The 13,010-nt window shown below is 45.0% G+C and overlaps 1 protein-coding gene across 5 annotated transcripts in view; it reads right to left on the reverse strand.

The window, feature by feature from the left end:
* Positions 1-13,010, reverse strand: part of PPP3CC (protein phosphatase 3 catalytic subunit gamma) — an 81,637-nt gene that overhangs the window by 7,152 nt on the left and 61,475 nt on the right. For 4 of the 5 annotated variants that reach the window (XM_035139709.2, XM_035139706.2, XM_060268301.1 and 1 more), the window contains exons 9-13: positions 12,647-12,772; positions 11,263-11,340; positions 8,830-8,911; positions 7,394-7,491; positions 2,633-2,662 (exon numbers count right to left, since the gene is read on the reverse strand). In XM_035139709.2, coding sequence (XP_034995600.1) covers positions 2,633-2,662; positions 7,394-7,491; positions 8,830-8,911; positions 11,263-11,340; positions 12,647-12,772 — 414 coding nt within the window. The remainder of the gene's footprint in view (positions 1-2,632; positions 2,663-7,393; positions 7,492-8,829; positions 8,912-11,262; positions 11,341-12,646; positions 12,773-13,010) is intronic. The other variant, XM_060268300.1, reaches the window with a different exon arrangement.

The raw sequence follows: 13,010 nt of genomic DNA on the forward strand, positions 1-13,010 counted from the left end.
ATTCCTGGCTTAATCTTGGAAGAAACAAAGAATCAAGTCAGACATGTGCTCAATAATCGAGGCATTAGTGCAGTGAAACAGCAGCATATTTTTGAAAACTGAAAAACATAAAATAAAAAATAACAGTGAGGACTAAATCAAAGCCACATACTTCAGTGCAACACCACACACTCACAACACAACAAAGAATGGGAGAATGAAACTAATCTTTGGATAAAAAAAGCAGTAGATATATTTTTTTAATCTTGCATTAGGGAAGGGAATGCCAGGAAAAGCCTCAAGTGTGACAAAGCACACATTTGGAATAGTCTTGTTCTCTCCATCAGTTCGAGAGTAGAGCACATTTCCTTTTGCACACTGTTTCTGACAGAGCAAAGAGCTAGAGGAATTTAGAATGGTTGTTTTTTCTGCAAAGCACAAATTCCTCTAAAGATTGGAAAAAATTGTGTCTGCAGATCACAGAGGTACTTGCTACATGATTGTGGTAAATGAGAAAGTAAATAGACAGAGCAATTTGATGGTTACAGCTCTGACAAGCCTACCCACAGGGAAGGCCAAAGGTGGCTACTGGACAGCAATATGTCCTGAACAGCTTCATGCTCTGCAAGAAGAGTCACAAAGATGCACATTCTATGACTTTGTTCAGGACCAGTTGGAAGCACTTTGCTGCCCTACTCACGGAAGGGGAGGGGCCACAAAGTGGGCGGGAACGGCGAACTCGCGCTCCGCCGGGCTGTGCCCCTCCCTAGCAGCAGGGCTGGTAGGCGGAGGCGGAGCCCAGCCCAGCGGAGCGCGAGTTCAGCGTTCCCGCCCGCCGCGCCGCGCTCTCTGGTTCCCCGCCGCGCTTGGCCTTGCCAGAGGGCGCGACGGGGAGCTGGAGGGAGGGCGCAGCGCGGCGGGCGGGAACGGCGAACTCGCGCTCCGCCGGGCTGTGCCCCTCCCTAGCAGCAGGGCTGGTGGGCGGAGGCGGAGCCCAGCCCAGCGGAGCGCGAGTTCGGCGTTCCCGCCCACCGCGCCGCGCTCCCTGGTTCCCCGCCGCGCTTGGCCTTGCCTGAGGGCGCGCCGGGGAGCTGGAGGGAGGGTGCGGCGCGGTGCGGCGGGAATGGCGAACTCGCGCTCCGCCGGGCTGTGCTCCGCCTCTGCCCACCAGCCCTGCTTCTAGAGTAATGCGCTCTACGTGGGGCTACCTTTGAAGGTGACCCGGAAACTACAACTAATCCAGAATGCGGCAGCTAGACTGGTGACTGGGAGCGGCCGCCGAGACCACATAACACCGGTCCTGAAAGACCTACATTGGCTCCCAGTACGTTTCCGAGCACAATTCAAAGTGTTGGTGTTGACCTTTAAAGCCCTAAACGGCCTCGGTCCGGTATACCTGAAGGAGCGTCTCCACCCCCATCGTTCTGCCCGGACACTGAGGTCCAGCTCCGAGGGCCTTCTGGCGGTTCCCTCACTACGAGAAGCCAAGTTACAGGGAACCAGGCAGAGGGCCTTCTCGGTAGTGGCACCCACCCTGTGGAATGCCCTCCCACTAGAGGTCAAAGAGAACAACAATTACCAGACCTTTAGAAGGCATCTCAAGGCAGCCCTGTTTAGGGAAGCTTTTAATGTTTGATGGATCTCTGTATTTTAATGTTTGATGGATTTCTGTATTTTAGAATTTCTGTTTTGTTGGAAGCCGCCCAGAGTGGCTGGGGGAACCCGGCCAGATGGGCGGGGTATAAATAATAAATTATTATTATTATTATTATTAGAGTAGGGCAGCTGCCCTAACTTGCCGCATGGTGGGTACGCCCTTGCTCATGGTGGTCATTTTGAGAGTGCAGAGGATTCTGCACCACATTCCTAGAGCTCAGCTGGAGAGTGCCTGCTTTGCATCCCCCAAGGTCCTGGGCTCAATCACTGCCATCTCAAGGAAAAGGATCTGCGGTGATTTCTGGAGTGAGATATACTAGAACCATTGCCAGTTTGAGAAGGTAATACTGGGCTACATGGACGAGGCAAGACAGATAAGCCAGCCTTGTCCAACAACCTGCCTACTCTCAATATGTTTCAGATTACAACTTCCATCAGCCGCTGATACAAGCCTTTTGAGAGGCACACCAAAAACACAAATTCCATGCTGCTTCTGGCAAGGCAGGAGCCCCTTTAGAGTTGTGCCACTCGAGGCAGCTGCCAAGTCTGCCTGCCATGCTTGAGCCAGCTGCAATACTCTTTCTGTAACTCAGCACAGCTAGAAGTCTCAAGGGATGGGTCCAATGCCACACTGTGGCCCTGAAGCGAACATAGAATGGTAGGCTTTGTTCATCTAAAATAAAAATAATGTCCCAGTATGGAGCATTATATCTCCATGGCCATTTGAGCCTACCCAGTTCTAATGCTATGATGAAGACCATGTAGGAGAGATTATAGAGGCAGGGTAGAGAGTTTGAAGGATGCCTCTGTGCATCCTCCCTATGTGGATGGACCCCAGGGGTGGGAGGTGTGCCAGGCCATGTCCCTCTCCCCTTCTCCCCCTTCTGGTGATGCAAGAGTAAAAAGCGTTCATACTGCTGCTGAGAATAAAGCTCTTGGCAGGGGGGAACCAGCAGACACACAAACCATCACGCTTCTTGCAAGATTCTAGCCATACCTTCCCGTGCCTCTACCGCTTCTACTGTGGCTGTAATACAGAAGGAACAGTGGCATGCAAAAATGAAGACAGAAAAGAGTGAGTGAACTTTAACATAACCATGGTTGTTAGAGATCTACAACCCTCCCAGTCCCAACCGAGGAGGATTGTGAAGACAACCAGTGGAAGAGGGCAGAGAGACAGAGGGGAGTTATAGCTTTCTTCCTTAAACCTAACTATCCCAAGCCCCAAGGGAAAAAAGAACAGAGAATGGCAGGGCTGGTTTTTCAAAACCAGGAGTCCAACGGATGTCGTGGAGGTAGCTTCTTCTATGACTGATAGGACCAGGCAGCAACATATCCCCATTGATGCACACAGCTGCATTTAATAGCCACAGCTGCAATCAACAGCACATGGCTAGAAAAGAGTATAATAGAAGGGAGACTTGCTTGTTCCACACTTCAGCCCCAGACGTAACCTGTTTTGTTTAACACCAGATCAATCCCACCTCCCAAAATGGTTTTATAACTATGTACTGTAATATCATTTCCTATGAACAAAGATCCTCTGCTTTTGCTATCAAAAAGCATCCACTCTACCTTTCAGAAAGTAATACAGAACAATTCTTATTTAGGAGTACTTTAGCAACATGTATTTTGCTGAGCTTTGACGCTCTAGCTTTGATTTGTATTTTTAGAGCATTCTAGCACAACATACAACAAATTAACTTTTAAAATAAATAAAACAGATCATGTCTGAGCAATGGCAGGGGGCCATTCTTGCATGTTGGCCTGTGTGGTTCCAAACTGCCAGAGATAATATGACTACTGCAAGGTATGTTTTGCCATGATAGTTCATGCTTCTTTAAATATATGTTCCTGTTACCTTCTCACCCTGCCTGGGAGTTTCTAAAGCAGGCATAGGCAAACTTGGCCCTCCAGATGTTTTGGGACTGCAATTCCCATCATCCCTGACCACTGGTCCTGTTAGCCAGGGATGATGGGAGTTGTAGTCCCAAAACATCTGGAGGGCCGAGTTTTCCTATGTCTGTTCTAAAGATACCTGACAGATTGCCAATGGATAGAATTCTAAACACATTGGGAGTCCCAATAACCCAGATCATCCACTAACAAGACCAAATTGCATATAAAAGTGTGTACTAAATTCCCATTTAAACAAAATAACCATATGCACATACAACAGATAACCACAGCATATACATACAGTATATCAATATCATGAAACCACAATGGAGCACTGGTTAAAATCCAGTTCAGCTGAATGCAGTCTTTATCAAATCTATGTGAAACAGAAGTCCTAACTTGTTTTGTGGTGTTGTGGCATCACTTCAAAAAGAATGGTGCTTTGGGGTGATGCAACAGCTGTGACAAGAGGCAATGCACAACATAATTGTGGCCCTTGGTGAAAGCACACCATGGCAAAAGGGCCATGCTTCCTGGCTGTCTGGCTGTTGCTCACACATGCACTATGTAGTGGTGGGGACCTTTCTGATACATGACTAGTGCACAAGCTCCCATGTTTTCAAGATCTGGCATATCCAGGCACCATCTTCAAAGGCTTTGATGGCATCAAACATTTTTTCCAAGTGTTGGAGTTCATACTTGAGCTCTCTGATATGAAATACACAGATTGAGCTGAGTTGCATCTCAGTGCTGTAACTGCTGGTGAGAAAGCATCCCTGTTGAGGCTCTTCATTTTGGGGGGCCATAACAAAGAGGTCTTTGTTTCTGTGCTGGGCTGCAGCTAGATTAAAACATTACCTGACATCTACAGCATGCAAGTTTGTGAAAGACCGAGACAAAGTTCAGGATCTCTGATCTCATGATCCAGGAAACAAGTCCTTTTTTTCATGCAACAAATGACACATTAAAGGAGAGTGAATGCCTCCCTGAAAACCACTGCTCAGCCAGCCACAAATTCCTTTATGCAGCCTTGGGTCAAGTTGCCAGCTCTCAGCCTCTGGATCACCACAGGCTTGTATGGGAGAGCACAACTTTAAAAAACAGGGGTGCAAAGACATTGTTACTGATGGAACACTGGTCTCAGAGACAATTCTAGCAGGAGATAATTTGGCTTATATTAGCTAAGGAGCTCTTTTTTTAAAAGGTGGAATGAATGGAGGTATGAAACTGAGTAGGATACAGGCCAGAGTAGAGCTGATGCTCTGATGTACAAAGGGACAGTTCTCAGGCAACAAGGACAAAGGCAGGGAAATGTAAAGTCAGGGATTGGTTGGGAGATGAGGAAGGAGAAACTGCATGCAGAAAACAAAGTATGTGTTAAGTTTAAATGTGATAGAGAAACAGGAGGAAAGGAACAGGAGAATGTGTTTTAGCTGGTTCTCTTTACTGAAGCTCAAAACAGATCCTGTAAAGTTACAATGCTCATAAAATTCATATGCTTAATTTCAGTGTCATGAAGCTTCAGTGGAAGCTTTGAGATGCTTACGTTTGGAGGTTTCTATGAAGTTTAAAAATCTGATATAGCATTAGTTAAAAACAGTCAGCCAAGTTATTAGACACCTACTCAGTCTCTGAAACACATGGTTCAGCCTGATTTATTGCAAAGCTCCAGAAAGGGAATTCTTGATACCTATGCCAACTTCCTATTCCATTATGGGAAAAAACCATGTTCAACTATCTGGGAAATTAGCCTTCCCCTGCAAGAAAGAAGGGAAATCACCACCTCCTTTGACCATGGAAGATTCTGCTACAATATTCTTCCATGTGAGAAATTTAAAATCTAGGCTAGCAAGTGTCAAAGCAAGCCTCTTTCTAGTACACCAGGAAGTCATCCAACATTGATGAGAAATAAAACCACCTGGCTCAATGCCAAGCATGAAGGATGGCAGCAGAAAAGGATTAAAACACTAGATCACAGGGTTCCCTCTAGAGCAGTGATGGTGAACCTATGACACGCGTGTCAGACGTGACACGCAGAGCCCTCACTGCTGACACGCGCCCCATCGGCCCATTCACGCTGTTGTTGTTGTCCCCCCCCCCATTTGTTCTCCTGCTCCTCCTCACAGCTTGTCTCTGCTGTTGCTGGTAGCCAGAGATTGGTTTTTAACCCTTTCTGTGCTGTTTTTTCTGGCGCTTTGGCAGACGATGATTGGGTGTAACAGCGTTCATTTTTTAACCCATTCTGTGCTGGTTTTTTGGGCGCTTTGGCAGACTATGTCAGTGCTGCGTGTTAGTTCCAGCAAAGGTATTATTCGTCATTTATTTCTGTTCTATTCCCCCCCCCAAACAGCGCAGCAGCTTTGGGGCACCCCAAAAAAGCAAAGCAACTTTTTCACCCCCCAAAAAAACCTCCAAAACAGCTCCCCCCCAAAAGCTCAACAACTCTGGGCACTTTGTGATAAATAAGGGTTTTTTGGTTTGGTTAGGTTAAATAATTAGTTTTTGGTTTATTAAATACAGTTCTATATTACAATTATACATTTTTGTTATTTAAACTATAAATATCGCGAAATTATGTTTGTTTTTTTCTCGACGTGACACACCACCCGAGTTATGTTCGGTTTTTTGGCGAATTTTGACACACCAAGCTCAAAAGGTTGCCCATCACTGCTCTAGAGCATGGGTAGGCAAACTAAGGCCCGGCCCAATCCCCTTCTAAATCCAGGCCGCGGATGGTCTGGGAATCAGTGTGTTTTTACATGAGTAGAATGTGTCCTTTTATTTAAAATGCATCTCGGGGTTATTTGTGAGGCATAGGAATTCATTATTTTTTTCCTTCAAAATATAGTCCCCCCCACACATGGTCTGTGGACGGTGGACCGGCCCAAGTTGTCTGAGAAGGACACACAAGTTGAAACACCAGCATAAATGTCCATGTTAAAACCCTACCCAGAAAGAGAATCTCAAACTCACAGCTGTTAGTTTTCAATGTTAGCACAGAGGACAGATGGGCTTAGTACAGGAGGGAACAAAAAAGCAGGCTGGTGGCATTTGTACATGCTCTTACCCAGCAGCAGGAGTCTAAAGGGCAACTGCTGCTAAAGAGATGAAATCTGAATAGTTGTTCAAAGAACAGATTCCAGAACACTATGCAAGTTTCAAGTCTCTATTCCCAGCAAGATCACCAGCTATGACAACATCATACAAATGCCTTGGATGAAATCCTTCCCTCAAGTCCCATTGCCAGGTTTCTATTAAATTAGTCCAAGTGTTCTCAACCTCTCATTATTCTCCTCTAAGCTTCATTCACAGAATAATAGAATCAAAGAACTGCAGAGTTGGAAGGGATAACAAGGGTCATCTAGTCCAACCCCCTGCAATGCAGGGATCTTTTGCCCAACGTGGGGCTCAAACACACAACCCTGACATTAAGAGTCCCATGCTCTACCAACTGAGCTACTCCCCGCCCCCCCAAATTCAGTGCCAGAGTTGAAGGCCTGAAGTTTATGGGAACATCTAAAGCCCATCTTTTCTGGTGACAGAACTGCAGAAGGGAAGGGAAGGGAAGGGAAGGGAAGGGAAGGGAAGGGAGCAGTGGAAATATCAGTGCCTCCCCCACAAAACCTAGATGATTGCTTAACAAGTCACATGCTGAATTCCCCCACCTGGTCTTATCCTGCACATATACCAGGAGTGCCAGCTTGGCCCCGCGACCATGAGTGTCCAGGGCTGTGGGTGCCATGCAGCGTGCATGGCCCTGGCACCAAAATTTGTGGGTGCCCAGGCCCTTCATGGGAATTTTGTGGGTGCTCGGGCACCCAGGGGCCCGAGGGAGTTGGCACCTATGACATATACTTACCCGTCTGTAGAGTCTGTTTCCCCCCTGAGAGGACTCCCAGGGGCAGAGTACCTGTAGGAGTCAGTCCTTTGAGCATCAGCACACTCTCACTCTCCTCCCTGCAAGAAAAAGAGGCAAAGTGACCAATTATATCTGATCTCGCCTCTTGGGTTTCCTCAGCTGCACACTCAAGATTTTTTTAGGGAAATGCTAAACATTTTAATGTGTGTGAAATAGTTACGTTTGTAAATACGTGCGCCATACAGCTGCATTTAGAGCTGGGATTGGATACAGCTCCCTGTTGAGCATATATTTGCTGGCCAGCAGATAGGGCAGCAACAGAGCATGATTTGCATGCAGATCCCCAATTCCATCTCTGGCATCGCCCATAAAAACAGAAGTGAGGAACCTCTGGCCTGCGGACCAAGTTGGGCTCACCTTGGGTCCCAATTTAGCCACGAAGACCTTTTTCCTCAAACCACAGCCACCTGACAACAGGTGTGGAGCAGGTAGTGAGTGGTTGCACGGCTGAGTTCTCTGTGGGAAGCTCCATCAGGCAGTCACCCCTGCATAAAGCAGCTTCACCAGCTTCACACTGCCCTTCCCAAGCACGCTACAATGAGCTAGCTGTCAGGCACTCAGAAGATGCTGGGCAAGGGACTTTTGACAGGTGTGCAGGCACACCCACCTGTCCTTCATCTGTCCTTGTATCTTCATAATTGAATCAGGTGACTGACAGGTGGGTTTATCCCACCAATATGTTGAAGTTGGCCCATGAGGGTAGGGACAGATAACAGTCTGGTCCACTGGGCCAAAAAATATTCTCTACCTCTAAATTAAAAGGATCAATTTCACATGATGGGAAAGACCTTTGCCTTGAGACTCTGGACAGACAATACTGGGCTACAAAGAAAGAGTTTTACACTGTACAAGACAGCTTCCAATCGTGTGTAAAACAGCATTTAAGAGTCAAATCTGGGTGTTTTTTGGGTGTGTGTGTGTGTGTGTGTGATCTATTGATCAAAACAAAAATCCAAAGTCCACAAAGGTCTTGTACCCCCCCTCCCCAATTATAATAGAAGAAAGGTGGAATATGAATGTACTAAGAAAAAAAAAATCCCTGAACAATCCCTAGCGACACTTTACACCTCTAACAGTCCTGCTATGGGAGCAGCCCATATGGGTTCGGCTCACAGCATGGCTGTAACATTTACAAGACCACCACTGTGTAGGGTCTTTCCCACAGAATTGGCTCCCTGCCAGGAGAGTGCAAATTCCAGGTGATAGTCCCACATGAATCAGTCCTGCCCATGTAGCAGTGGACTTTTAAACATTTAACATGCACTGGTCCAAGACTTGCCGACCTTTCATTCTCTGCCCTGGTGCAGCCAGGGCAATCTGGCAAAATGATATTCCCTCTCTCTCAAGCTGAGATTCACCAAAGTGAGCAAACTTACCGAAGAACTGAAAAGACTCGTGCCATCTTCCCAATGGCTCTGATCTTATTCCTGATGATCTCTTTACGGGCATTGGTGCCTCCTTAGGGAAAAAGAACAAAAAGGGTTTAAAAGAATGAGGGAGGAAAATGATTAAGACACAGGCAATGCCTGTATGAAGCATCTGCTTGGCTCTAGGAAAGAGAAATCCAATTACAACTTTATAGCTAAATTCCATAGAATGGTAATGAACTGAATGGAAGGGGGAGCAAGTGATGAACAGAACGACACACAAAGAGGAAGTCCAAACGGGGGGAAGTAGGAGCACCAGAAGTAGTAGGACGAGTGTTGCTTGGAGCGGCAGACCTCTTTGCCTTCCCAGACATGTTTAACCATGGTACACATGAGATGTAACATGAATGACTCAGCCACTGAGACACAGTTTTGCAAGGCAAGTACACAACAACAAGCCCAAGTGAGGGTGAAGACATCAAGATGCTGGGCTGTGCTTGCAGAAGGGAGAGCGGTCACACAAGCACCACCTTTGGCACAGATGCAGACAAAGGAATGGCTGGAATCTTGTGGTTTTGCTTGAGTCCTCAACAAATACAATGTGCTAGGGATAAGTACACTCCCTTTTACTACACAGACCAAACATGGACTGAAAAGCATGGAGGTTCTGGGAGCTCAACTGTACACTGAATGATAAATACATCTCCTCTAAGCTAAGATCTTCTTTTTTAATTGCCCGACTATGCATTAAGAACAGGACAAGCCAAACTGGAGAACTGACATGCACCAATGGATCAGCCATGCACAAGGTGGCTGCATTCAAACGTCAAAGAGAAACGTGACCCCCATCGCTCAGGTTCCTGGTGGAACACAGCAGGGTTGGAAAAAAGAAACAAAAACCAAATGCACCACGTTCATGTTAAAACTGATGGGGAAGAGGGGGAAATGGCAAGACTGTCCAGCTAGTCAGCTATTCAAAATCCACTCCAAGGAAATTTGGTGGCACAGGCAGTGAGAATTAAGCTTTTAGCAAATTCTAGCTGGGTACCTTTCGGATAGCTTGAAATGTAGTTATCTTCAGGGAGAGGAGACATCAAGTAACAAGGAGATGAAGACAGAGATAGAAGAAACAAATTTAAATTTCCATGGGAGGGAGGGAATAACATTTCTTTTTTAAGTGCAATGGGACATGAAGGTTAGCTCTGGGCCAGCTGGTAGTTCTCTTCTGCACCTGTGTCATGCTCACTTGGCTGTCAAGACTCTAGATGAACAAATCAAATTTCCTTCTGTCTCTCAGGTACACAAGACTCTTAATCTCAGGGGCAGAAGATTCCTGCATAGCAGAGGGTTGGGCGAGATGTCCCTCGTGGTCCTTTACAACTCTACAATTCTATGAACTACTAGCAAGGGTCAAAAAGGAGGAGGTTGAATCTATTCCTGTAGATTGTGCAAAAAGGATGGAAAGGCCAATCCAATGACCAATGATCAAAAGAACTGATCTAGCAGTGCAAAATGCCAGCATTTTTTAAACAATTAAGCAGCAAAGGAAGACAGAAAAAATTCCTATAATTGTAACAATATCAGAAAAGTGGTATTCAGTTTTCCTGCCTACTTAGTTGTCACTAGTTTAAGACAGCAAACTGTTAAGTAGCCTTTCAGAGAGTTAGTATCATAGAGATGCCATTGCCTGTTCAGTCTTTGTGCCCCCTCTCACAGCATTAACTAGTTATGTGGGTTCCTCGAGCACTTCAAGCTGAACCTTGGCAAAGCCAAAAGCCCCCAGAAGCATGAGCAGCAGTTTTGCAAAAATACATGTGTACATTTTGTTGCAACTGTCACAGATGCATAGTAAAGAGAGCCCACGATGATCAGCTGCTCTGCCACCCACAGGCTCAGAATATTTCTGGAACTGAGAGATTTTTTTTAATCTTATAAAAGATGGGTGCATATCTGCATAGGCACTTATGCAGTTAAAAATGTGCAGTTTCTTTCAGAAGTGAAACTGAGTGGACTGGAAGTTGATTATCATCTGGTCAAGCCAATTTCACAACTCCATCCATCTGTATTGGGGCGTAAGGAGCAGCAGCAGATGTAAATGAAAACTGAGCAAGGCAGCTGCTCACGCTGGTCAGGCTTCCTCTTTCTAACTCTCCTTTCCTCCTTCATTCCATCTGAACAAATACCAAGTTACTGCTGCTGGATCAAGGAAACTGCCAAGGTGGGAGGTGGAAGGGAGGGGGCAGAGTGGCTCTTGTTGCACTAGAGAAATAATTGTCTGTAAAACAGCCAAAGACAGTGAGCTTAAACTATGAATGAAAAAGATGGTAACAAAAAGGTGCTAAGAACAAGGCAGCACATCCGACTTTGAATGTCATTGCTTCCAAAAGTGCTTGAAAGCCACCAAACCTAACCCACCCTGAAAAAGTAAAAAGGTTGTGTTACCGTCCAATGCTTCATCTCCATCTGTAATGAGCTCATCATCAGAGCAGATGTTAAGGATGTTTACCAGCATCTCTGTAACTGCAGGAAATAATGAGAAATGGGCAAGAGATTAGAGATTTTGTGTGTGCGTGTGTTTATGTGTGTATCTTTTATCTGCCACAGCATGTGAATGGGCTTGGTCACATATAATGATACATCATGGATTATTACGTGAGCAAACCTTGTGCTTGTATGCTTCCTATTCCTCAAACACGCTCCGTTTCAATGCCTGCCAAAGTAGGATCGGAAACCAACTTCAAACTGTGATTTGCAATGCTGTCTTGGAGGGCAAACATACACTGTTTGCTGGTTCAGATGCTGAAAGCAAACTATGCCTTGTGCTTAAAAAGTTCTGTTTTATCCCTGAACACCATTTTCTCTGGTTATGGTGCTTCTTACTCCTTCAGGCTATAACCCCAAACCCCCAAACTAGTTTTCCCATCAGAACTCCCAATTCCCAATTCATTATTGGAGAACAGTAGAACCAGAGACAGTGTGCAAGCAGGACTGCTTACACAGCAAACAAAGCAATACAGCTTGGTGTTAGGTGTGAACCATGCCAATATGACATTACATGTATAAAAATGCAAGCACATAACACATGTATATAAAATACTCAACTGAAATTAATTTCCAGTTAGATAGAACCTAACAAATGTTAGAACAGCCACTTAATCCTTGTACTCCTCTCAGCTGAAACAAAGGTTTTGCATGTACAACTACATCTAGACAGATTTATCTCCTATTATTTGCATTTTATTGACTGATTTTCAAATCTTTTATTTATTTTATCACTCCCTCCCAAGGTAGCCAAGCAGTGGCTTTGTTGTTTTGATATTGATTTTAATATTCACCATAAACTATTTATTACATTTTTGTTCCATCTTTGTTCCAAGGAGCTTGATGCAGCACATACCGTGTCCCTCCGTTTTATCCTCACAACAACCTGAGAGAGTACAACTGGTCTAAGATTACCCAGTCAGCTTCATGTCTGACTGGGGATTTAAGGATTTTGAAAGCTGAAAACAGTACATAAATGCAAGTACCCTGATTTTTGAACCTGAGACAATACATTTTTAAAAATTCCTATTACACAATAATGGTCACTAACGTGCTTTTATATATATATATATATAAACTAGAAGGTTGAGTGCCTGAAGATCAAATTTTGCAGAATTTTCTAAATTCTTTGCTTCAGGAGTGAGCAAGCTAGCAAAACCCACAAATATCTCCTCTTTATGGCAGCAACAGCCTAATCAATCCTATTGCATCAGGAGGGTCTGCTTTCCTGCTCCTTATAATTGCTTTGCTTATCAATAATTTTATTGGGCAATCTCCTTCTTACCCTTTTCCCCTACGAAAGGCAAAGACCATGTGAAAACATCCATGAAGTTTGGAAGCCAGTAAGGGTGTGGAGAACAGTTGAACTGCCTGATGTTCATGACATTGTTTTCATATTTCAGCACAGCAGCTAGAAGAAAACAAGAGGCAGAAAGAGAAATTACAAGAGTGCCGATTTCATCTTTGTCCTCCAGGGTTAGACAACTTGGGAAATTGCAATTATATACCTGTGTAAAGAAATCCCTATGAAAATCAGACACCCTCCATGAGAGAGGCAATAAGGAATGTCAAAATATCCATCAGACATCAGGTGAAATTTACTGTTACAAGTGTTGTTTTTCTTCTGATAAAAGTTTTAAGAGTGAATT

Source organism: Zootoca vivipara, chromosome 15, assembly GCF_963506605.1.
Source record: "Zootoca vivipara chromosome 15, rZooViv1.1, whole genome shotgun sequence".
NCBI classification, from domain to species: domain Eukaryota; kingdom Metazoa; phylum Chordata; class Lepidosauria; order Squamata; family Lacertidae; genus Zootoca; species Zootoca vivipara.